Genomic DNA, 26,383 nt, shown 5'->3' on the forward strand with positions numbered 1-26,383 from the left:
ACAAATACAGAACAAAAAGATGGTCCCTGCTCCAAAGAACCCAGTCTAAGTACTGAAGTGCTAGAGGGGGTTAGACTAGATGACACTTGCGGTCCCTTCTAATACTATGATTCTATCATAGCACTTTCCATCCAAAGGTCTCTTTGTGTTTTACAAACATTACAAGCATTTAGCCTCACAGTGGCCCAGCGGGGGTGGGTATCCTTATCTCTCCTTTAGCATGGAAGAAACCAAGATGAAGCCACCAGCCTGGCCCAAAGCAGCCTCACTGGGGCTGAGAATCTGCTTGAGACCAGAGTAATCTCAGCCAGTGCATCTTGCAGCTTTCCTTGTCTAAGCTTGGGGATTGCACTGGTGCAGCTGCGCTGCTGCTGACTTTAGTGGCATTAAGGGCCCTTCACACCTGGCAGAGTAGAGCTAGAATTGCTAGCAAATCAGATCTCTAAAATCAAACGGCAAAACTCTGAGTTCCTAATGGTTGGGTTTTTTGCTTTATTTATTTTCACAGGGATTTGCTGCCCTTCACACTCAGGCTTCCCCAAGCAATACTGGAGGCCAATAGCTTTGCAGACCTCGAAACCATTGCTAGCCTGGGGATCGGTAAGTCTTTTATGAAACAGCTTGAGCTTTACGCAAGCTCACGAGAACCTAGTAGCTTCAAAGCAGTTGAGGGTTGTCATGGCTGGCGGATAAGAGAGGCAGTACAACCGCTTTGTGCTGCTCTCAGAACAGGTAGAGAAGCCTAAATAAAGGGGAGATTAATTTTCTTTTCTTTTATACAGACACACTGAAAAGGGGCACCTGTCCAGGACCTGTAGGTGCCCAGGGTATAATGTAGAAATACCCACACTAAAGGACACTCCAACATAACTAATGTGCATCGGTGCCTTTCAACATAATGGGCAAATATTCAAAATAACTGGCAATCCAGGCAAATGAAAAGCTAAAACCACCCTCACACTCCAGCAGTTCATCACCTCACAATCTTTTCCCTGTTCTCAAGTGATTGGGGGAAAAAAAGACCTGTGAGCTGTGAAACCTCTATATTTGGATTAATCTCGCAGGACTCATGGGAAATGCAATGACTGCTGTGGATGGGTCACAAGTGGTAGAGCTGATCTGCTTTTGATTACTTGGGTCAAGCTTCAGCTGGGACAGAATCTTCAGAAGATTGGGTATTTTTGACTACATGACCCACCTTCAAACTAGTGATCCACTGCCACCTTAAATGGTGCCATTCTGAAAAATGTCATTTGGAGGATATCAGATCAGTGCCAATTTGCTGATTAAGCACCATCTTCATTTATGTTGATGTATAAAGCTGACCTGCTTTCATTACTACGCCCTGGAGTTGCGCCTTGGTGGCTTCAAGGTGCATGAACTCAGTGCTCTCCAAGTAACGTAGAATGGCCATACTGGGTCAGACCAAAGCTCCATCCAGCCCAGTATCCTGTCTACCGACAGTGGCCAATGCCAGGTGCCCCAGAGGGAGTGAACCTAACAGGTAACGATCAAGTGATCTCTCTCCTGCCATCCATTTCCACCCGCTGACAAACAGGCTAGGGACATCATTCCTTGTTATACCAATAAAATAAAAACTAGCAGAATCTTATTAAAGGGGAAAAGGCAAAATGCCACATTTATTGTGAATACAGAAAGAATTATAGTAAGCAGTTAGTTATAACATTATATAGCTATAACATTCCATTCAATTTCATATTTATTCACACACACACAGGTTCTGCAAGGTTGTTATCATAGTTACCAGCCTTAGAGTTGCTCATGCCAAGCCACTGGCCAGGTGGCCTGGACATGAGGAGGGAGCAGGGCCTTGTCAGATGCTCATCTGATGCTCCTGGAAGTTGGTTTGCAGAATCAGACCCCAAAGTTCTCACTTTCTAGAGTCCATTTTTATAGGAATTTCTTCCTACGCCAGTCTATGGGAATTGCTTCATCATGCTGTTGCTGAATCAATCAGCAGATGGCACATTCCTAATGGCTCTGTGCTGCCAGATGTTATCTTGTTCTTTGGTTCTCCCATCCTTGAGGCTGTTGGGTGGATTCCAGTCTGCCTTCTGGGGGTCCTCTGGTTATTTCCACTTGACGCCTTCTTCAGCCGATGGACACTGGATTCTTAGGCTGGCACCTCCCTGATCATTCAGTTATTATCCACACCAAACATCCATCCACATACATCCTCTAGCTCTATTTTAATCACAATTGTTAACAAAGCGAGATGAATAAAACAAAAGGGCGGGGAGTCTCTGGGTGCTGTTTCTGTTGTTACAGAGTATTGCTTTGGGTCTCTCTCTGTGTGAGTAGTTGTTGTTACAAAGAATTGCTTTGAGAACGGACTCTGTCTTAGAATGTACTAACACAATTAGCAGCTTGCAAGTTTCGCACAGAGAAGGAGAGAAACAGTACCAAAAACCAAGAGACCTCTTAATTAGTAATACTCTGGAATTTAAACTATGGGGAATCAAACTAATTTGTGATTTTAATACAGAACTTCTTTAATACGGCCTTTCCCATCCTGGCTAATAGCCATTAATGGACTTAACCTCCATGAATTTATCCAGTTCTCTTTTAAACCCTGTTATAGTCCTAGCCTTCACAACCTCCTCAGGCAAGGAGTTCCACAGGTTGACTATGCGCTGTGTGAAAAAGAACTTCCTTTTATTTGTTTTAAACCTGCTGCCCATTAATTTTATTTGGTGGCCCCTAGTTCTTATATTATGGGAACAAGTAAATAACTTTTCCTTATTCACTTTCTCCACACCACTCATGATTTTATATACCTCTATCATATCCCCCCCTTAGTCTTCTCTTTTCCAAGCTGAAAAGTCCTAGCCTCTTTAATCTCTCCTCCTATGGGACCCGTTCCAAACCCCTAATCATTTTAGTTGCCCTTCTTGGAACCTTTTCTAATGCCAGTATATCTTTTTTGAGATGAGGAGACCACATCTGTATGCAGTATTCAACTGATCAACCCAAAAAATTAGGGCTATAGCATAACACAGACTTTTATTATGACTCTCCAATCTCTACTTGCTGCTGTAAATGATTGTTCAAAATCTTAGTGCCCTAGATAATAACTGTACACGTGCACTTTGCTCATTTTGTTTCCCCACTAAGTTCTGTGTTCTGTTAACTGAACTAGGCCTCTGGCTTAAGCCACTCTGATTCCTTACCACTAAACTCACTCCTGTTACGTCAAATGTTGCATCCAACAACCAGCTCTAACACTAATTTCCTGTTCAACTTTTCTTCTGCTCTTTTAACCAGATGAGCTTTGACTTTTCTTTGAGATTACACCTGTAGCTTCTTTTATATCCATGGTGAAGCCAGTGTCTGATATGTTTAACCAAGTGATGTAAACCTTGTTTGCTCAGCTACTATACTCAGCAAGATAGTTTCTCCCGTTGTTTTTTTCTGCATGAACTAATGTAGCAGAAAAATTATGTTGCTTGGTGCTTTCTGTCAAATATATCTATGAATGCTTTATTCTGCAAACAATATTTGTAATAGTGTCCCATTACAACATCCAATGGAAGGAACTGCAGTCAAGATATCCTGAAATCTGTGTTGACCTAATTTGTCATAAATGCTATAGAATCACGTGGGAGTTTTCACATCTGTTTTTTAATATTCTGCATTATATTTCCAAGTAGGGGTGGGAAAAACCCACCAGTTTCAAATCATACCAGCTTTGATGAATTTAGCCAGCAGGTTCACTCAAGTTTCAGGATCCCCTGTTTATTGCTTTGAGTTTTGCTTTTGTCCAAACTCCCTTGGCTCTGGGTATCCAACCAATACTGAATGCTCAGAAAATGCTACTTTGCAGCTCAAAGTTATAACAAAAAATAAAATTTCACCTACATTTTCAAAAGTGGCTTGTGATTTTTGGGAGCCACAATTTTTGGGAGCCGATCCTGAGACACTGTAAGGACCTTGATTTTCAGAGGGCAGGTACTCAGCGGCTTCTGAAAATGAGGCCTCTTTAAAGTGTCTCAAGTTGGGCACCCAGAAACAGAAGCAGCCAAAATTAGTAGCTGCTTTTCAAAAAAGCAAGCTGAGGTCTTTTTCTTCCTCTTCTTTCCACTGTGATGACGGCAATAGTGAGATAGCATTTGAACGTGTGTACTGGATCCCAGTGAAGTTTCTGAAGACAAAGAACGTCCTGCAGTATACAGTTGTCCTAGAAGGGATGCTAAATCTCCAGAGCTCCATGACATCTCAGCAAGGTCAAAGAGGATGAAATATTTAGGATTGGGTTTCTTTTTAAAACAAAATCTAATCTGTACAGACAGATTGTGCTAGAAGCAGCCACCTTTTTGTCTTCCAGAAGGAAAGCTGGCATCGCTTGAAAGTCTATTATGTCAATTTCCACTTCCTCCAAAAGTGTTATATATTCTCCTGGGACAGAAATTAGATGTCCCACTGCAAGCTAGATTGCCCTTTTCAGGATCTGGTTATTACACAAAGGGTCAAAGATTATAAGGTGTAGAGCACTGAAATGTGGTTTTTAAAAGAGTGGATTCATCAAAAAAAGAATCCCCCTTTAACTGACGCATCACTGAAAAGACAGAGGAAAATCCAGCCCTTCCAGATGTGTTTCTGGTGGATGGGAGGGCAGCACAGGAGGAGCCAACGCCGGTGTGCAGCGCAGACCCACTTGGCAGCAGGCTGTGGGTGGGAAGGTGTAGGTTTATGGGTGTGCCAGGAGAGAGGAGTGGGAGCAGATCATCCTATTCTTTCTTCAGTGGGAGGGAATATTTATTGCCCCGGAACAGCTTCTAGGAGGCAGCTGTGTGTAGCCCTCAGTTACTTTGGGAAAAGAATTCCTCCCCCATTTTAACTCCAGGCATCTGCCCAGTGCCTTGTCAGGCTATTCAGCTTGGGTCTGAGCTCTGGGTTTTCTGCATAGTGCGTCATCTTTTTTATTTTACTGAGAAAAATCATCATCTTCCCCTTTCATAGGCTGATGCATGACGTGCCTGTCACTTCCTCAACCCACAAGATGCTGTAACTCCATCCCGCTACCTAGATAAGCAAATTCCACTGCGCTGCATTTGCTGACGTGCGGTGGAGTTAAACAATTTAAGGAGAACTGTGCCCCATTTGCTATTGTGGGAAGCAGGGTATTAGACTAGGTGATGCCAAATGAATGATCATGTTCTTGCAGTTGTTAGTTTAATTTGTTCTCAAACAGTTCAACTGCCCCCAACAATGTGTGTTTGTTTATTTCAAGCAGACATGTCCAGTTCATCATCATCTCTCCCATGGCAGGAAATCACAGTATGAAGTGACTGTAGTCTCAGCTTTCCTGAGTAAGAAAATACTGTGACATGCTTATAAACCAAAATTTGTCCTAGACGCCAGCCCAGTCCTTGATGGGCTAAAGCAGCGCTTGATCCTGTTTGCAGTAGGTTTTGAGGGACCCCGTAGAGGACCATAAGCTGATGTCCAAAAGCATCACTGTAAGAAACAGTGCTGCATACGGGAGGTACCAGAGAGTTTTGAGCAGCACATGACAAATGGGAAGAAAGAACAATTACATTTTAGCACTGGTGCGGCTACATCATGTGTGCAAGCTTGACGGTGGCTGAAGTTGCCTCAGGTGAAATCAAAGGAGTTACTGTGGCGTGAAAGTGGGGTTGGGCAGGGGTGAACCAGCCCTCAGATACTGAAACTCAAAATGAACTCAGGTTTCAGAGTAACAGCCGTGTTAGTCTGTATTCGCAAAAAGAAAAGGAGTACTTGTGGCACCTTAGAGACTAACCAATTTATTTGAGCATAAGCTTTCGTGAGCTACAGCTCACTTCACGAAAGCTTATGCTCAAATAAATTGGTTAGTCTCTAAAATGAACTCAAGAGCTATTTCATTGATTCGTGGCCAAAGGCTCTTCTGTTCCACCCTCAGCTGACGCTTAAGGGATTATGCTGGTGTAACTGAGAGGAGGCTTTGGCCCTCAGAATTTACTGCTGAGGGCACAGGCCTGAAAGCTTTGCGGAAGGCATAGCGCCTGCTCCTGGGAGCAGTTTCAGTCACATCAATGGGACTTCTCCTGGCAGAATGAGCATTGTGTCTGATAGCAAGTGTTTGCAGGATCCGTGCCCCAGGCCATTGCTTCCATTCCTAGAATGGCCAGTTGGCTTCCCTTGCTGAAACGCAGAGATGTGCCTTGTGCACTGGGAGTGTGCAAGGAGCACCGGTTCTATGGTTAGGGGTCCTGGCTGGGTAAAATAAGATGTATGGATCTCCATTCTAAACTACTGTGTACAGCAGAGGCGGTGCTAACCCATTGGGGGCCCTAAGCAGGAATATTTCCCCTCCCCCTCCCAACACATAATATAAAGTGAATAGGGGGGCCCCCTTGAACTGCTTGGGGACCTAAGCAATTGCCTAGACTACTTAAGCCTAGCACTAGCTCTGGTATCTAGCTATCCTCCACCTCTGTGTTTCCTATCATGCCTTTGGGTTGCGTGTTGGATTCCTGAGTGCATAGGCCATACAGTGGGTGCCTCACAAAAAAGTGTCATTTTTTCCTTAGATCAATAGATAAGGGATTTGCAGTAGTCCATGTGCTTCATAATACTTCCTATAGGGCAGTGTTTCCCAAACTTGGGACACCGCTTGTTCAGGGAAAGCCCCTGGCAGGCCGGGCCGGTTTGTTTACCTGCCGTGTCCTCAGATTTGGCCGATCGCGGCTCCCACTGGCCGCGGTTCGCTGTGCCCAGCCAATGGGGGCTGCAGGAAGTGGCAGCCAGTAAGTCCCTCTGCCTGCGCCACTTCCCGCAGCTCCCATTGGCCTGGAGCAGCGAACCGCGGCCAATGGGAGCCGCGATCAGCCGAACCTGCGGACGCGGCAGGTAAACTGGCCCGGCCCGCCAGGGGTTTTCCCTGAACAAGTGGCGTCCCAAGTCTGGGAAACACTGCTATAGGGAATACAGGAAACCTGTACTGAGCAACCACACAAAGGACTAAAAACAAGTGGTCTCTTAAGCTATGTGGTCTTTTAATACAAGTAACTGAGTATTTATCTCGGAGAGAAGGGGAATCCCATCAAAGGTTAAATTTGATGCTAAAAATGCTTATAAAACACTTACAGATGCAAACACTTAAATCCTTTTTTGTATACACAAAAAGAAAAGGAGTACTTGTGGCACCTTAGAGACTAACCAATTTATTTGAGCATAAGCTTTCGTGAGCTAGAGCTCACTTCATTGGATGCATAAAGTGGAAAATACAGTGAGGAGATTTATATACACACAGACCATGAAAAAATGGGTGTTTATCATACACATTGTAAGTTTTACTTTGTATAATGACTCAACCACTCCCAGTCTCTATTCAAGCCTAAGTTAATTGTATCCAATTTGCAAATTAATTCCAATTCAGCAGTCTCTCGCTGGAGTCTGTTTTCGAAGTTTTTTTGTTGAATAGTCACTTTTAGATCAGAAATCGAGTGACCAGAGAGATTGAAGAGTTCTCCGACTGGTTTATGAATGTTATAATTCTTGACATCTGATTTGTGTCCATTTATTCTTTTACGTAGAGACTGTCCAGTTTGACCAATGTACATGGCAGAGGGGCATTGCTGGCACATGATGGCATATATCACATTGGTAGATGTGCAGGTGAACGAGCCTCTGATAGTGTGGCTGATGTGATTAGGCCCTATGATGGTGTCCCCTGAATAGATATATGGGCACAGTTGGCAACGGGCTTTGTTGCAAGGATAGGTTCCTGGGTTAGTGGTTCTGTTGTGTGGTGTGTGGTTGCTGGTGAGTATTTGCTTCAGGTTGGGGGGCTGTCTGTAGGCAAGGACTGGCCTGTCTCCCAAGATTTGTGAGAGTGATGGGTCGTCCTTGAGGATAGGTTGTAGATCCTTGATAATGCATTGGAGAGGTTTTAGTTGGGGGCTGAAGGTGATGGCTAGTGGCGTTCTGTTATTTTCTTTGTTGGGCCTGTCCTGTAGTAGGTGACTTCTGGGTACTCTTCTGGCTCTGTCAATCTGTTTCTTCACTTCAGCAGGTGGGTATTGTAATTGTAAGAATGCTTGATAGAGATCTTGTAGGTGTTTGTCTCTGTCTGAGGGGTTGGAGCAAATGTGGTTGTATCGTAGAGCTTGGCTGTAGACAATGGATCGTGTGGTGTGGTCTGGGTGAAAGCTGGAGGCATGTAGGTAGGAATAGCGGTCAGTAGGTTTCCGGTATAGGGTGGTATACAAACACTTACTGAAGACAGGTTTTCAGTGTGCCAAAGTCACTTGCATCTGAAACAATGGCTTCTCTGCCAGTCAGGTGTAGGTGACATTGAAATATTTTAACTGTTCTCTGATACTTTGGTCTAACGCCTTAAAGCAATACACATAATTCTCCAGGCTCTGTTTTGTTTCCATGAGCTGCAGCGGCACAGCTGAGCAGAGAGCCAGTTTCAATGCAAGATTCAAAGAGGGATCAGGCATTCTATGCATGACAGGAATACCCAGCGTTATAATACTTAATGCTAACAACAGCTTGCGGAAGGGATAGGAATCTACATGCTTCAGGGTTTAGCTAATCTTCAACTGTTGGAGACCAGGATAAAACCAAATGCATGGGGCAGATTATGCCACATGTGCAGGGTTCTTATACTTTCCCTTGAAACAGCAGGTGCTGGCCACTGTCAGGATACCGGACTGTTTGGACATGGGTCTGATCCAATCTGATCCTATGCTCCAGCTCTCTGAGTCTTGGCCCCTTGGCAATGATGGAATTAGAGTAGCAGGTGGTCTGCTCTAACTTCTGCCCTGGAGTAGGGAAACTCGGCTCCACCATGCCCACCCTCCACCCATCCCTGTCATGCCCCCTCCTTCCTTAGTTATCTAAGGTTATTGGTATATTTTGAGGACAGTGACCACAATAGGGGGCATACCTACTTTATTTTAATTGCTTCTATTGCCTTCAGACTTAGCAGTGGACAAACCGCATCAGGTCAATGGTTCTCATTGGATGAGCTTCTGACAGTTGGACTGTGGACAGTTTTCTAGTGAAATTTCTGTTTTTTTTCCTAGCTGCATCTGAGTTTGAATCCCTAAGAGGGTTGGGTCCAGTGTGGATTTGGGATTTGCAAAGTTTGCATCACTTCTTTTGATACAAAGTAGTTTTCCCATATCCTGTCAGACATGATAATGTTCTCTCAGGGCATTGTCTCATTCTGTTATTTTTTTACAGGTTTCTGGGACTCCTCTTTAAACCACAGAAGAACAGGAGGGGGGATTTCCCAGCCTGTGAAAGACTCTGCCCTCAGAACTGCCCAGACGAACAATCTAAGGTCTAGCCAACAGTTTGCAAGTAGCACAAACCACTGTTCATGTGAAATTGAGCTGTCAATAGGAAATGACAAGCTGTGGTTTGTGAATCCTATTTTTATAGAGGAGTGCAGCAATCCTCTTCCTCCGGATGTACCTCCTTACAAGAGCTCCAGTGCAAGGGCTGATCACTGTAGTGCAACCACACCAAATCCTAAGAGGTCTCCTCACCGTCCCCCTCCACCTCCTTCTCTTCCTCACTGTCAAGTTCTGAAGCCACCTGAAAAGCTATCTAAGGATTCCATGACTGCCTGTGAAGAGGACCAGCTGCTTCTTCAGCAACTGAGGAAGAGCACTAAGGAAATGAAAATTGAGGGCAGTAAAGATAAGGAAGAAAAGGGAAAAGAACCCTACTCATCCAGTGCCCGATCATCAGCCGTCCCTCAGAAATGTGCTCTTCCCTCCATACCTCCGAGGAGGCGGCCATCTGAAAGAGCTTCAGAAGAGAGCTGCCTTGGTAAGCCTGGAAAATGTGAAATGCAGAGAGGGGAACAGACACAAGAAGAACGGGCTGTTCGTACAGAGAGCAATGATCCTCAGTGCAAAAAGGCAGTAAAAATGCCTGTTGCGGTTACTGAGAGAGCCACATCAGAGTGCCAGGAAGCAAAGCCCAAAGCTGCAGAAAAAGAGAACTTGACTGAGCTACAGAGGAAGCCCATGGCAATCGTAAAGGTGCCCCCTGTCCCACCACCAAGAAAGAAGAGGATTTCTCGGCTGCTGACTGCTTCAAGCTCCTGCAACTCGAAACAAATAAACATTGCAGAACCAGACACACACAATGCACAGTCTTCAGCCAAGGATAGCCCACAGCCAGGAGGTGATGCCACCTGCCAACACACTCAGGATGAATCAGATGCTAGCTGTAAATCTGTTAGCTCATCTGAACTTAAAGGTTCTCATACCTCGCTGGACTGTCCAGGAAGTAATGCAGTGGCTCAGACCTCTGCTTCTGAGCCTGATTCTTACTCCACAAGCAGCACGGAGGATGACCTAGAGCAACTGAGCAGCCCTTCCATTAAAAAGACACATTCTGTAATCTTGGGCAAGGCCAAGCACAGGCTTTCCTTTGTAAGCCTAACAAACGTCTTCACAGTCTTCTTATCTGCCGACAGAAAGCTGCAGAAGAAGATTGTAGAGCTGTCACAGGACAAGGACTCTTACTTTGGCAATTTGGTGCAGGACTATAAAGTGTACAGTTTAGAGATGATGGCAAAACAGAGTTCCAGCACAGAGATGCTACAAGAAATTCGAATGATGATGACTCAGCTGAAGAGTTATTTAATACAAAGTACAGAGCTGAAATCTCTCGTAGATCCATCTGTTTATAAAGAAGAACAATTAGGTAATGCCCACATTTTACTCTTTTCAGGGGGAGGATTTCTAGAAGTTTGGGGGTAATGGTGACACAGAGAAGTTTTTCCTTATAAAATTGTTAGATGCCTGATGAAATGTAAATGCTGTGGGCTAAAGCTGCTCTCAGATTGGCTGCATTCAGGGTAGCAGTATTAAAACTCTGGAGACCAATAAAAAAACTCAAACAAAATTGCTTTGAGAGAGATTCAACTGACCAAGCATAATCTTTCCTAAGCTCCACAAAAAGCTCTGTCTGCAGCTACAAGGTCCACAAAGCAGATCTCTGCTACAAAGTTCTGCTCTTTATGGACCTCCATGTCTTGAGAAGGTCCAGTCAAAGTAAAACATAGAGTGAAGCTCTGGAAGCAAAATTTTGCCCCACCTATGACATCCATTTCAGGTATTAGCAGCTGAACATTAGCTGGGAAAGGCAAGGTTATGGTTTGTTTTCAAAGGCAGAAACCATGAATTCTTGCTCCATGTGCCACAACTAGTAAGAACACTGGAGCTGCACTGGCAGCCCTAACCCCAAAATACAGCACTCGCCTCATTTTTACCTCAATCACAGCTTCTGTTCAAGGGGAATAACTTTGTTAACAATACAGAGATTTTAATTTAAAATTTCTGGAGAATATTGTGCCAGTGGCCTTTGTACAAAGATCTGCAGTAGTTTAGAGCTTATTTGTGGGAACAGTACAAAGAGCTGTAAAATCCTTATCTCATGCAAATATGTGCAGATGCAAAATCACACACCCTATTTCTTTGCTGTGACGGTTAGTGGAAGGCCTGCTGGCTACCCTGAGAACTTGAGCATTGCTTTAAGAAGCATCTATGTTGTAATGTTATCTTGGTTTTTAATCACTCCTGATCTGCATATCTGGACAGGTCATGAGCCTCTTTATTCAGTACTCCCAGGCATAGGAATTCACCTATAAGAAGGAAAGTGGAAACACCAATCCCTCCTTGCATAAGGCATTTGACCTGATACCATTTAATGGTGACTGACATGTCCTGCAGTCCTGTCTTTTCTCTCTCTCTCTCTCTCTCTCTCTCTCTCTCTGGACATCTAGCCTATACTTCCCCAAATGTCAAAGCTTTGATGCTGCAAAAGCTAAAATCCAGGGTTGCAGGCAGACTAATGAACATCAGCAAATTATATTCATTGTTAAGACAGACCTTGAAGTGAATAAACAGACCAAAACCCAACCGTAAAGTAGACGGTGACTGAGGGCTTGTCTTCACTGCTAAAAAAGATGTGGGTTTTTTCCTTTTTATTTTTTTTTTTTGTTTTTTTTGTTTTTACCTCAGTGTAATTAGCACATGTGAGCTATCTCAAAAACACACTGAAGACAAGGCATGTTAGTTTTACCATGAGGTAAATTTTGTGAGGTCAGCCCCAGGCAAAGACATAGGTTGAACTCAGCGAGTATACCTTGTGTTAAAACTAAAGTGCCTGGTCTTCACTGTGTTTTTACCTCAGGATAGCTTGCAAGCATTAGTTACCCTGCAGTAAAAGCCACAGCTTTTTTAGAAGTGAAGACAAACCCTGAATTCCATGAGTTCTGGTGTATGGCTACAGTTCCCATTCTCCAAATGCTGGCTCCATTGTGGGTTATTCCTGTAGAGGAAGCTGAAAACGGTGCAAGTTTTCACTGCCTGAGATTTCTTCTTTCCACTGTGAGAGTGGTTTACATGTAGCACCATCACCTTCAGAACAGTCACAGACGTCATCTTAAATAACCCACGCATCCCCTGAGTTCCATCAGAGGCTAGGACCATCAGATGGAGGTTCTGGGCCTCTATCCTGCCTCAGAGCTCCACCTGAACTCCTCTGTTCCTTTGTCTGTAGGGTCCCCACTGGTCACTGCCCTGGAACCCCCATCCTTGGAGATGGGGAGAGGTTCAGAGCGTGAAGAGTTACCTGCTTAAGTTAATGCTCACTTAGAGGAGGAATCTGTTTGTTATGGCTGGAAATGCAATGCTGCAGAAACAGAACTCCCTTCTTCCATGCCTCCCCCCACTCGTGGTTGGATGATGGGCTCTATTCCTTCAGACCAGCGAGAGGAGGATTTGACCCAAAGTCAGCAAACTCCTCACAGGTTAAACTTGGCCAGGGATAGCTCTATTGAGGGCAGTGGGGATTTCCATGGGAAAAGTTTTCAGACTCCAATTCTTCTCCAGACTAGCCGCTAATGCACACAGATTAATTGTCTCCCATGTAACCTGTAGTAGATTCTTTAAAAGAGCTGCACGTCATGCCCATAAACATAACTGCCATATTTTCATTGCTCCCTGTCTGAGCGGCTGCACTCTTCTGCAGTGCCATTGAACCATATTATTGAAGTAGGCAACAGGCATAATGCAGTTTCCTGTAGTTTCTCAAGCTTGCTGTCATCTGGGTGTTTTTTTTTCTCCAGTTGAATGTTAAGCAAGTGTTAGGAAATAGACTTCATGGGCCATATTCACAGATAACATAAAATGTGGTGTAAATTACTACATATCAGTAAGTTAGTGTAACCTACACAACAAGGGTCTAGAAAAGCAGAGTTGTTAGAGGAATAGCAATCAAGAGTGGTGTGGGAAAGTGGGGTTCTGCTTTACTTTACACTTCCCCTTCGTTGCCCGTCCTGTTACGGGATAGTAATGCACTTGTAAAATGTGTGTCACACAACTGCTTCTGGTTAATGGAGTTACTCCTTTAGTTCAACTGGTAGAAGTCTAGTTTTGATACTGTGCTCTGGTTCAAACCCTGCCCATGACCTGTGGTGGGTATAGTTACACCTCCCCCACCAACTTCTGCCCCTTTGGTGTGTAGATTACCTGTGGCACACCTACTGAATGCCAACTTGATGCAAATGACACTACTTGACCAACTGCATTTATTTGCACCCCACTTGTAACTGACATGGCCCAGGTTCTTGCATGGGAGTTGCACTAGGTTGGTCTAGGGATGCATCTGTGCTACTAAGTTAGTTTTTTTTCCATGGATCCCATGTTCTCTTATTCCCCTCTCCCCTTCCTATGCAGAGGTGATTGTTGAGTCAGCGTTGTACAAATGTGTCCTGAAACCTTTAAAAGATGCCATCGATTCCTACTTAAGGGAAATCCACAACAAAGATGGATCCTTACAGCTGCTGAAAGAGAACCAGTTGGTCATACAGAACACAACCACCACTGACCTGGGTGTCACCACCAGCGTGCCTGAAACTGTTGTGCTGGAAAAAATCCTTCAGAAGTTTACAACCATGCACAAGTCCTACTCCCCAGAGAAGAAGATTAGCACCCTGCTGAAAGCCTGCAAACTCATCTATGACTCCATGGCTCAGGGAAACCCAGGTACAGTAGAGATCTATTAAAACATTTGCTCTCCCTGTCCATTTCATCTCTGCTTTGCTCTTTTCATGGCTATGGTGCACAAGGAACTAAGGGGTTTGTTGCAGTTACATGGAAAGAATTTGGTTTGATAGTGAACTTGGTTGCTAGTATGTTTACCATAACTCTTTCATGGAGGTATGTTTAGACTTAATCAGTTAATGTTTGCGAAGTACTCTGAGATGCTCAAATAGAACATGTTATAAGATGTACACTAAGTGAGTCAATGTTCTTTGAATCAAAGCACTGATAACGGGGTCCATGACTATAAGATTCATTGATCATCATGTCTGTCCTGCACAAGTGTCACGGGTCCATTCAAGTGCTTCCTCTTGGCCCTCAGGAGTCTGCTGTAAGGGGATCCAGCAGTTGGATTCCATGTATTTTAAGCCTCTGGAATCTGAATGGAGCCTGGGCACTGGCACTGTCTTAGGGCCTCTTGGCACACTCTTGAAGTACAGATCTTCTGTGTGGTGCAATGTCCAGTCTCTGGAAGCACTGACCCCTCAGACTTCCCCCGTTGCTCTTTCTTTAATAGAACAGGAAATACAGAGATCTGTACAAAAATAATAAACCCTGCATGCATTTCCCTGCCTCAGTTTCCTCATAATTCCAGACCATTCCTTGGGCTGGGGTTAGGGTCCCCTAGCACCATTCAGGGATCTTCTGTTGCAGTGCATGACTTGGGTTCTGAAACATGGATTGGGTTCTGAAACATGGGTTCTTCCCCAGTTTGCCTGCTCTGACCTTGGTTGATCTGTCCCCTTCCTCTCTCCTTTCCAAACTTCCTGTGTGGTTCCATGTGAGTCTTCCTTTTATAACCTCCTGTTTTGTCACCTCTGTCTCTTTGTCCTGCGTGGGAAAGTTACACTCTCTTCACTTCCTCATGCCTTTCAGACAAGAGGACGAAATATTTTCTCCCAGCAAGAGCAAACCCATTGTCCCAAAGAGCTTCACCCAAAGAGCTAGTTGTTGCATACTAGCAGCTCACCATTGTCCCTCGTTTGGGAGGTACATGTTGAAAGGTTTGTCAGCAATGGTGGATACACAAAGACAGAGAGACATTCATGATACTGCAATTTTCATAGTAACAACTGCATAATAATTTCATAACAACCACCAGAATTTTTAAGTTGTCCAGACAGATTTCCTAAATTGTCAGAAGTATTCACATAGCTCTCCCTAAACTCCCAAAGTCCTGACCCACAATGCACTGGACTAAGCGTAAAACCTGAGAAGGGTTCTCTGGGGAACATCTCCAAAACCTTGGCTGGAATGTGCAGAGTGTGTGCCCAGGACATTGTGTAGGTGCAAAGTGTTAATATTGTTTGTTACTATTTCATGATTGCTATAGTAGGCTTAGAAAACCATTATTGCACTTCTCTAGTGTATCTGTCCTATCAAGACAGACTTTAAATGTAATAAAATATATTCGGACACATTGTGGTGGAATACACAGCACTGTACATTAAGAAAATTCATCATCATTTTACTCTTAAAAACACATTTTGAATTGACTGGCCAAAGTGTTAACCCTAAGTGCCACATATCTGGCATAATCTGCATGTGATTCTTGTGCATTGCTTCTCAGATATAACTAAAGCTATGCGAAATTCAGAATTTTTGTCCCACAGGCCATTCTGATATTTCAACATTTGTTTTTGCCTCAAAGATCAAAAATTCAAAATTTGTCATGGAATGGAAATTTTGAAAATATTTGATTTGAAAATGTTGAAATGTTTTGTTTTAAGATTTTTAATCAAAACAAAACACAACATTTTGACATTCCTGAAATTGAAGTGTTTCATTTTGGTTTGTTGAACTGGAATTTCAAATCAGTTCTACAAAACATTTACACTATATTTCCCAGTTCAGCTCATTGCCTCTTGGGAGCTGTAGTTTCAAAAACTGATGGTCCCATTATCCCCAGGGACTAGGTCCCTGGCTGGAATATATCTCCCATAATGCACCCAGATTCATGTGGCTCCCATAATATGCCATAGAGCAGGTCAGAGGGAAATCCATGTTGCATTATAACAGATATAATCCTCCAGGGAGTCTAGTCCATAGAAGAGACTTGGGGTCTAAACTACAACTTCCATAAGGGAATGAGCTGATTGGGAAAGGCAGTTTAATGTTTTGTAGAACTGATTCTGATCTAGGCATTTTTGGGCTAGCTCAACAAAACAAAATATTCCAATTCATGTCAAACCTACCTGAAACAAAATATTTCATTTTGATTTTCCTAACAGCAATTCAACATTTTTTGGCAAAAATTTTTCTGAAACTGCATTTTCCGTCAAAAAATCATTCCAGTGGAAAATTCCCAAACAGCTCTAGTCATAAATTTAACGAAGTGCTTTAGGGTGTTCAGAACCAGATTTCACTGTGCTGGGAATTCTCTTTATCCCTCCTAATCACCCAGAGAATAGGAACCCATCTCTCTCATTCTTTGAGCCAGCTTCAAGTCCAGGCAGTATTCTTCACATAGGAAGAGTACACTCTGTGCTCAGCTTCCTGTATAATTATCTGCACTTCATTAAGCTCCTTTTGCTCATCACTGAATCAGTAAGTTCCCATCTCTTCCAATTGCAGAGCAGATGGAGTCCCAATCCAACCTTTCCCTGTGCCAAAAAGACAAAAGTCTAGCTGTGACAAGAATGGTAACTGTAAAATAACAGTAACTAATTACACTATCTGGTGTGACTGCCCCAGCTGGCTGCATTTCCTTTGTGCTAATTCAGGGACAAGTCAGGCCTGAGAATCTACCTAATATTTCAAGATAAAACACAATTACACCAAGGTCCACCTGATTTTTGTGTCATAACCCTGCAAAACTGTCAGTTTCTTAAGTTTTTGATGCACTTACAAGGCTGCATTGAAACTAGAGATGAGCCCAGAGGGGAACACATTATATCTCTCCAGACTTCGCAGTGGGGAATTCAAACCAGAACTCTGAAGCTTCACACCTGAGAAGTCTGGGGAAGTTTGGAACCAAATCCAGTAGCGGAGGTTTACCTCTATCAAAACCCAGGCCAGGGCACTTTTATGTGTTTTTTCAGCTGGATTGTGAGCTGTAATCAAAACCAAGATAGAACCCCTATATGCATGGTAAGAGAGGAATGTGTAAGCCCAAGGTAGGAGGCCAGTATAGACGGCTCAGTTTTAACCACGCTGAATTCCCAGTTTCTTAAGATGAGAATTCAGTGTATACGTAGGTCAGCCCAGCCTGACTTAGAAGTTTCATGACCCTTTCAAAATTCACGGCAGTAATTCTAAAAACTGTGAATCCCCATTCCTTATTTGTTCATAAAAATCAACAACAACCTAGGGCAGTTCCTAATTATTCCTCAAGTTATAACTGCAGAGCAGAAATGTAGTGTCTCCAGCTTTCTCGCTGCTGAAGCAAGGAAGACAAATGTGTGAGGTGGAAGTAGGGGGGTGTGTCCTGGCAGAAAATGTTGCTCAGCCCACATATATGCAGACTTGTCAGAGAGTTTTAACCTGATGTCAAAAGTTTAACTTGAACGTACACAATAAAAATTCACAGTAAGTTTGCTGCAGTTAAATTCCCCAAAGCCCTACTTGCTATGTTTAGAATTTAAACACAATGGGATAGATCCTCATCTGGTGAAAACTGGAATAGCTCCCTTGACTTTAAGTCAAGGGAGCTATGGAGCTAATCCACTATTTTCAGACCAGTACAAGGAATAGCTAAGACAAGATCCATCTTCCTTGCCCATTCCTTTAACCATACCACCCTGTGAGGAGGCAGGGCTCACCGCTGAAGCAACTCCTTGTGGCCTGGCATGGTGTACTGGTTCTCCTCCCTCTGGCACCCGTTGCCATGGCCGCGCTGGTCCTCTGGTGGTCCACCTCTTCTCATGCCTCACCTCACCAGCCAGGTCATGATTTAAGGCCATCCCTTCTGGGGTAATAAAAAGTCCAACAAACCAGTGTCCAAGACCTTGTATCGTGACTTCAGCCCCAATTCTGGGCCTGTGATCTTCACTCCCTTTTCTCAGGGCTCTCTGTCATCCTTGTCCCCTCCTCCAGCCTCATGCCACCATACCAGTGGCTGGTAGGGGAACCCAGGCCTGCCCACTACACCACAATCCAGCCGTGACAACTCCTTGCTGTTGCCTTCCTTTGGTTCTTCCTACCCAGCCTTTCTCAGGCCTTCTCTCCTGCTGCCACCTCTGTAGGGTCACCCTTCTGTCATGGCTGGTGCACTCCAGGACCTTCCTTGGAATCCCTCAACAAAATACCAAACTGAAAAGCACAGGCTTAAAACCTCTTCTGCCCTTTTTGGGCTTGATCTTTCATGCTTCCACTGGACGCCTCCCAGGGCTCTCTCCCTGTAAATTCAGTTCCTGCTGTTTTGTCAGGCCTTCCCACCAGAGCCTGCTCCACTCTGCTGTCTCTCCCCTAGCCTCCTGCCACACTTTTCTATTCAGGAGAGGATCCCAGGACCAACTGTTCCCCTTGACTTCTTCCATGATCCTCCCAGTCTCTTCCCTCTCTAGGGTGGACTGATTTAAATCAGGGTGATTTAAATAATTAATTGATTTGAATCAACTTTTCTATTTGTATTTCAGTTATTTTCTAAAGAAAGGTACTTTCTCATTGGTCAATATAATCGCTAAAACATGTTGACATACAACTAGATAGACCCTTTACACTAGATTTGGTACATCTTTTTGCTACCTAGTGAGATCACATGATGGAGTCTCCTTGAGTCAGAGGCCAGGTCCCAATGCCTGTGATGACTTTGCCAGTCTCTTGCCCCCAGTAGCACAGTTCCTAGGCCCCTCACAGGATCAAGCACTTAATACTGTACATGGCCTGTTCTGCCATATTTATAAAGCTTGACCTTGAAAGTTAATTTTTTCCCACCCGATTCATTCTTTATATAGAAAAGCAGCCTTTAGCTTCAAGATAGGCTCATAGCATCAGTATATTTCTTAAATGTGTTAAGAGATTATAATAAGTTTAGGCCTTAACATATTTTGTATTAAATTCAGATTTCATGTTAAACAGGTTTATGTTTAAAAAGAAAATCTTATTATCGTTTAAATAATAAAATAAAACCATCTGAATTAAATTGAAAGCCCCTTAAATTACAAAATTGGATTTTTTATTTTTTTTTCAAAAATACTAATTGATTTTTATCTATCCTGCCCTGCTCTAGTCCCAGAGAATAACTGCAGCCTCCTTTTGCTCTCAACTTCTTCTGTTTACGGTCCTCTCCCAGCACCTGCTCAGCTGGGCCTCATTCTCAGTTAAGCCTGTCCCATTCTGCAGGCACAGCTCTGTATGTCAATTGGCCTCCTAGGGCCATTCCGAACCCGTGTGGGGTACACACACCCTGTCACACACCCTCTTCCTTGAATCTCTCTGTTGGCTCCCCCAGTTTTACAGCATCAAGGTCAAGCTTCTTCTTCTCATTTCCCAGGCCCTCCACAATTCTGCCCCTCCTTACTTGTCTGCTCTTGTGTCTCATCATGTCCTCCCTACCTCCTCCACTCCACCCACATGCCTTCTCTACCCATTTGTCAGCTTCCTGAGCAAGCATCTCTGCACCTTTTACTCTGACCTTTTATGCACAGAACTGATCCATCGGGCCACTACCCTCTCCTCCTCCAAATTCCTCCTCAAGATGCACCTCTGCTACAATGCTGGTGAGAAATCAGCCAATTAATTATGGCTAGGTCTATTTATATCAATTGTTTTACAAATTGCACGTCTACATGTGTGTATATATCACTTTACTCCTCTGCCTCCCTGCCTTCACATCTCACTGGTCAGATTAGATTGCAAGCTTTACAGGGTAGGAACCATGGGTAGCACGATGTCTTCATATATGTTTATATAGTGCTCAGTGCAACAGGGTGACGGATCTGAGGCCTTTGGGTTTTACTGCAATATAAATATTACATTTCAATGTGGCAGCACCTGGGAGCCTCAACCAGCTGTACAAACATTTAGTAGGTGATGGACCTTGCCTCAAAGAGCTTACAATCCAAAAATAACAATCCTGTAAATAACAATAATGTGCAGGAAACGGCTCTGAGAAGCAGATTTTGGCCTCTAATGCAATCTCTTCCTGCTCTTCTTGTTATGCTGAGGGTGTGTATCAGACACATACTTCGCATGGTTATACCTTAAAAATAGCAAATCAAACAGTGCCACAGTCTAATGGATAATGTAAAATATCACTCGCACTGGGTGAGTCCATGGTGGCTGGGAAGAGAGCCCTTCATGTTAACTGTGTCACTACACAGTGTAAGGAATTTAATTAGGATGGGGAAGTCAGCTTCATCCCGGAAGGCACAACAAGCTGTAAGAGCTGCAAAGAGTAGCCTGGAGCTCAGATCTCCTTAGCAGAGCTGCTGTCAGTTCACCACGTGGGTACCAGTTCCAGTTATGGCTATAGTTGGATGTAGGATGTAAACAGCAATTTCAACCCCTGATGAGGGACTCTACAAATTGGTTAAGTCTGCTCTAGGATTTGTAGACACGCCACCGGCCGCCTCCTTCAAAGACAACTGGGCACTTAATGAGAGCAGGATAATACTCATATCACACGTGCCCTGTGTGCTTGGAAGAAGCTTGCAACTTCCCCATTCTGTTTTACCCTGTGTCATTCTTCTAGCATAGATCCTTTCCACTAACAAAACATGAAGGGCCTGATCTGCTGTAAGATCAAAATCAGGCCTTAAATGTTTCAAACTCTTCTCAGAAGGACTATGAAATGTAATACAGATCTGGGGTAATAGTGAGACAGAAACATGCAATGTGCTATGGAGCAAAAAGATGAATGTCCTTCGCTGTAAGGAACTGGTGGGACCACAGCTAGAGCACTCTGATCAGTTCTAGGCACCTTGGTGCCTGAAAGATGTTGGTACGTAGGAGGGAAATGAAGGAAGAACAAAGAATAAGGAGCTACAGGGACTGGTAGAGAGAGAAATATTGAAAGAGCTAAGAGATTAATCAGACGATGACTACGAAGTCTGCAAGTATATGAAAGCTGGAAATGCCAATGCTGGGGAGAGCAATTATTTAGGGTGGTCCAAGGAATAAAGGAACAATTTTCTAACAGTTAGGTCTATTTGCATATGGAATAATCTCTGAGGGGAAGTGGTGGACGCTTCCTCATTTGAGTCACCTAAAATTGGACTGAACAAGCACTGGATCATATACTTCCAGGAACAAATCTGCACTGGCTTGGGGGATGGACTAGGTGAACTTATTAGCCCTCATGTGTAGGATTCTGTGCTTTGTACAGTTAGTATGACTCACACATACTGTGCTTTTAGGTTGAAAAGAACAAGAGCATAGTAAGGTTATATTGTATTAGAAATCTTTCCTCTCCCTGTTTTTGGAATAAGTTTTGCTGTCCCCTGTAAAACCAACCAACCCGATGAACATTAATTGCACCCTGTCCATTTGCTTTTTACGTAGGGTTCTGAGTTGATAGTGGCATGTGCTACTGAGCAAGGCAGAAACGTGAGTAGCATAGCTGAGCTACTGTCTATGTATTTGAAAGAGGATTTAAGCATTGGAGGCATCAGCATCAACAGCAGCGATTCTAGAATCTCTTTACAGTGAATCCAAGAGGCTCCTGTACGTTGCTCACTATCACATGTTGCTTACCAGGGAGAGAATAATGCCATGTATAAGTTTTGCCTTGTAGTGGACAGAGGCCTGGACAGAAGATGTTGTGTGAGGGCTACTGTTAATTAGAGCTGGTAGATTGGAGAGTATCCTTTATCTCATATGGTACAATTGCTACTTTGGGTTAAAAGTGCCAATATGAATTGATGCCTCTGACCTGTAAATTAAGGCAGTGGTTCCCAAACATTTTAGTAAGGGGACCCACCAAGTGCATTGTGTCTTTTTTTTTTTTTTTTTTTGGAACCCACTCAGGGTCCACATTCGTAGAAGGTGATGGCCAGTGTCCTCTCCCTCGTCTGCCTTCTTCTCCTCCTTGCCCCGCCCAGGGGGCATCAACCCCCCTGGCACCGCAACCCTAACCCAGTCCGGTAGGGGGGTTGCAACACTCAGAGCAGGAAGCCGGGTCCAGCCCTATGGGGCAGGAGCCACCACTGCAGGGTCAGAGTAAGATGAACTCACTCTCCAAGCTCTCCCCTCTCTCCCCCCACACCTCTGCCCTGGGGACTCCCCTCTGCGCTGCATTCCTAGGAGAATGTTGTGAGACTTCATTCCTGTGTGTTTTCAAAATGCCTTGAAAGCACTGGATGGATGGATGATGCAATATAAGTGCAAAGTATTATTACTACATTATGATTAGGCTTGGCAGAATTTGATTTTTATCCTTTTGATTGTTTTTTTTTTAATTTTTATCTATTTAGTTTTTCACAGTCGCATGAAATTATGTGGAGGTCAAACAATAATTGTTTCTTGAGAGAAGATGTTGAAATTCAAAATGTTAAAGTTTATAACCATTAAAACACAAACTGTCAACAGCACATGTCAAAATATACAAAGTAAATATCCCTAAATCAAACTCTAAGAAGTTCATAAGCAGCATTTTTCTTACTTTTCCTAGCTGTAGATCACAGTTGTTATTGATGGAAATATTTTTTTCATCACTTTGTGTGTGTATGATGCAATCAACATTTACCGACATTGAATCTTCCAAGCCTACTTATGATGATTATCAGCCCTGCTGGACAGAAGATCCACTGAAGAGGCATATTCATGAATGTGTATTTATTTATGGAAACTCGGACAGAATTCCAGTCGCATTAAACCATGCATTTAATTAATACCAATTCCATTCAAGCGCCGAAGCACAGCCAGGCGCTGATGTTGCAAACACTTTGCCTTGAGTGTAATAGGATGAGTTTGTGGCAGAGGAGAAGGCTTATTTTAAGCTTCTTATGAACGTTTATGAAACAAATGTTTCCTGTCATTGAAAACAAGCAAGCAAGTCCGATTTGGAGTGGGACAATTCCACCTTGAACTCGCAACCCCATTGTCTAATGTCACCGAGACAGCAGTTGGGGCAGGGGAAGGGGTGACAGCAGGATGTAATTCTGCAAGCTGTTAATGAGCTTTTCTGTGAAAGACACAAACTAAACTTGGATGTTTTCAATAAGGCTGGACGAGCCAGTTGCAATAGAAAAAAAACTGACCTGATCCTTTGATCTAAACCCCACCCATGTTGAGTAGAGATGGGCCTGAGCTCCGACACATCTGGATCTGTCCTACTTCAAACAAGTCAGGGTTTGAGATCAGCCCATTATAGAGAGAGGGCCAAATCAGCACTGACACAAGCTGCCATGACTCCATTTAAATTAGTGGAGATGCACTGGGTTTCACTGGGGGCGAATTGGTGTTTATCTTTTTGGTCTGTCCTGGTGCAAGAAGAGCCTGATCCTGCAAGGTGCTAAGCAATATTGCCTTTGCTGGGAGATGAGGATGCTCAGCGCATCACACGAGGTGCTGAGAAATTTCTGGATCAAGTACTAAGTCAGTAATATGATGGAAAAAAATCATGAGCCCAATTTTCAATGGTGTTTTCTTAAGTACTTATATGCCCGCTGTTACTGTAGTAGCTAAGCCCCTCACAACACCTCTGTGAGGTAGGGGAGTACTATTATCCCTAGTGGGGATACTGAGGCTCAGAGAGGCTAAGTAACTTGCCCAGGATCCAACAGGAACTTTGTGGCAAAACAAGGACTTGAACCCATGTTAAGTCCAAGCTAATGCCATAGCCCCTAGACAATGTTTCCTCGCAGCAAGTGCTTACAACTCCCACTGATTTCATCTGCAGTTTGTGGAGGCTCAGACATCGGGTCCTGTGTTCCTAGAGGTAGACTGAAATTAAGTCAACGATTATGTGCAAATTGTGAGCATATGCCACAAACCTCCCTAGCTGAGCTCATTAATAATAATAAAAAAAGAGTGGATTCCAATAATTAACTCATGCAAACAGCTGGGACTGCAGAAGTCTTTCTCAACTAATATTTCTATCACGTCTTAAAATTGAGAGAGGTTTATTATAAGGACTGGTGAGCAAAGCTGCTAAATCAGCTTATGAAAATGAGATGGGATAAGAATGAAAAATAATTGACTCAAAGCCTGGTTGTCAATATAAACCCCAGCTTAGTCAACAAAACAGAAATGGAGAGATTCTGTAAGAGTCCTGGAAGAGTATCATCTCCTGTCAGCTCTAGCTGGCTCAGGGGAGTGTACGTAGAACCTTTCACATCCATGTCCCCTGATTTGGGTCTAGCCCAGGCTGGCAGGTTAACACCACCAAGGAGCCAATTGGTGAGCTTTTTAAAAGGAGTCTGAGTGCAGGTCCTAGTGGAGAAATGTTCACATCACAAACAGATATCCGTGTTGGGCATCTAAGCGAAGAGGGCACAGAAGGGTCATAAAGACGGACTTGCCCTCTCCCTCCTAAGGGTGGTCCTTCCAGCTGAGACGTGGGGCAAGAGGGTGAAGGCTGCACTGCTGCAGCAGTAGTGTATCTTTCTAGGGCTCCCTAGAAAATTTGAGTTTCCAGGCCTGCTGGTCTAGCTCAGTCCACCAGCTACTTCAGAACTCAAATAAAGCATTTGAAGGAGCAGAAAAAATGAAGCTCAGTAGGCTCCTTGAGGCCTGATTGTATGCTCCCTCACACTGGTTTTACACCAGCGTGACTTCACTGGTAACATTACTCCGAATTGATTCTGATGTATGTCAGATCAGAATCAGGGTCCTGCTCCTTGAGGTTTTCCCAGTACTCAGTGTCTCTGTTGAGTGATTTTCCCAGCTGCACAATAGTTTAATAGCAGTAATATTAATACATTCATATTAGATTAATATTTATGGCAGTGATGAATTTGGCCCTGTGTCGCCAACCAGCTCAACCTTTCATAGAAACATAAGCCTTAGTAACAGTATGGAAAAAAACATCCAGACAGACACTAATCAAACAATGAAGCCCTTTTATGGTTTGGCTAAGGACCTGCAACATCATTTAACTGACTGCACATTTAAACAACAGAAAGTGTTAATTCTACTTTCACTGAATAGAGCCACAGTTTCCTTCTACCATATGTGCTAACTCTGTACAAACTGGTCTAATATACGGCTTCAGAAGTGAATATAACAGTCACAGCCTCACACAGCCTGTTTTAACTCATCTGACTGTCTGCTCATTAGATACGTTTTCTGGTTTATTTTAAAGTCACATTTTTTTTATCAAGAACGAGGCTTGTATTTATTTAAAACTCCAGCAGAAGATCTTCCTCTGCCAACGGAGAACTTATGTCAACTATATATGACAAATAGGGAAAGCTGACTCATGGCAAAGACTTGAAACAAGTCAGTGGGAACAGTTGAGGAATAGGAAATTATTCCCCACATGGAAGGACGTCTAGAATGTGGGCCAAAATCAGCCTTGGTGTAACTTACCAAAGCTACATCAGGGATTGATTTTTTTTTTTTTGGAGTTCTGACAAATCATTAAGGAGTGAGATATATGTGGCCGATCCCAAACCAATGAAGCCAAGACATGACATAGATGCATAAAAGAGAAAATGACTGAACATTGCAAGCACCATAAATAATCACAATGAGCTTGAAAGTGATCTTGGTTTATGAAGACGGTACATATCTGGGTGTCCTGGAAGATGGACTTGTGAAGCAACCTTATGCATGTACTGTACACGATGAACGAAAAGCATGCCAATTCAAAATAAGATGAACAGCTTCTAGATAAAAAATGCTGATCTCAGGTTCTTCGTAGTTCATCTGATGGAACTTCTCCTTGGATCCTATTTTGAGCTGTAATGATTTATACTGATAAGAATTTACATATAGTGCCTTTCATCTTAAAGGATCCCAAAGAGATTTACATACCATAAATATGGATCACTTCACAGACTCACTCTCTCTATTTGGATGCTTTAAGCACAAGACCATCCTCACCTGATCAGTATCACTTGCTGTAGAAGGTGCGTTTACCTTAGAGGTATCCCATCCAAATATTTACTCAGCCTGACATTGCTTAGCTCGGCCACTCTGAGGAGAGCTCATCCCAGGGTGCAGTGGCTATAACAATATCGTAGTTCTGTAGTTCAAGATTCTACATCTCCAACAGCAGTGGAGACAGGTTTTGTAACTAAGGGCAACTGGGCATTTGGGGTGGGGGGAATGAGTGACTGGTGGCCATTTTTCAATTGCAAAGTGTGCTTAAAAAGATGTCATACATATACCTAAAAGATGCCAGGGGAAGGTGCCTATTCATAGGATCATAGAATATATGGGTTGGAAGAGACCTC

General features: G+C 43.5%; 1 protein-coding gene across 1 annotated transcript in view; it reads left to right on the top strand.

Annotated features, from left to right (window-relative positions):
• Nucleotides 1-26,383, top strand: part of RIN3 (Ras and Rab interactor 3) — a 109,171-nt gene that overhangs the window by 66,153 nt on the left and 16,635 nt on the right. Inside the window, exons 5-7 of the mRNA XM_074956141.1 lie at nt 509-600; nt 9,220-10,698; nt 13,737-14,045. Coding sequence (XP_074812242.1) covers nt 509-600; nt 9,220-10,698; nt 13,737-14,045 — 1,880 coding nt within the window. The remainder of the gene's footprint in view (nt 1-508; nt 601-9,219; nt 10,699-13,736; nt 14,046-26,383) is intronic.

This window comes from Natator depressus, chromosome 6 (assembly GCF_965152275.1).
Source record: "Natator depressus isolate rNatDep1 chromosome 6, rNatDep2.hap1, whole genome shotgun sequence".
Taxonomy (NCBI): domain Eukaryota; kingdom Metazoa; phylum Chordata; order Testudines; family Cheloniidae; genus Natator; species Natator depressus.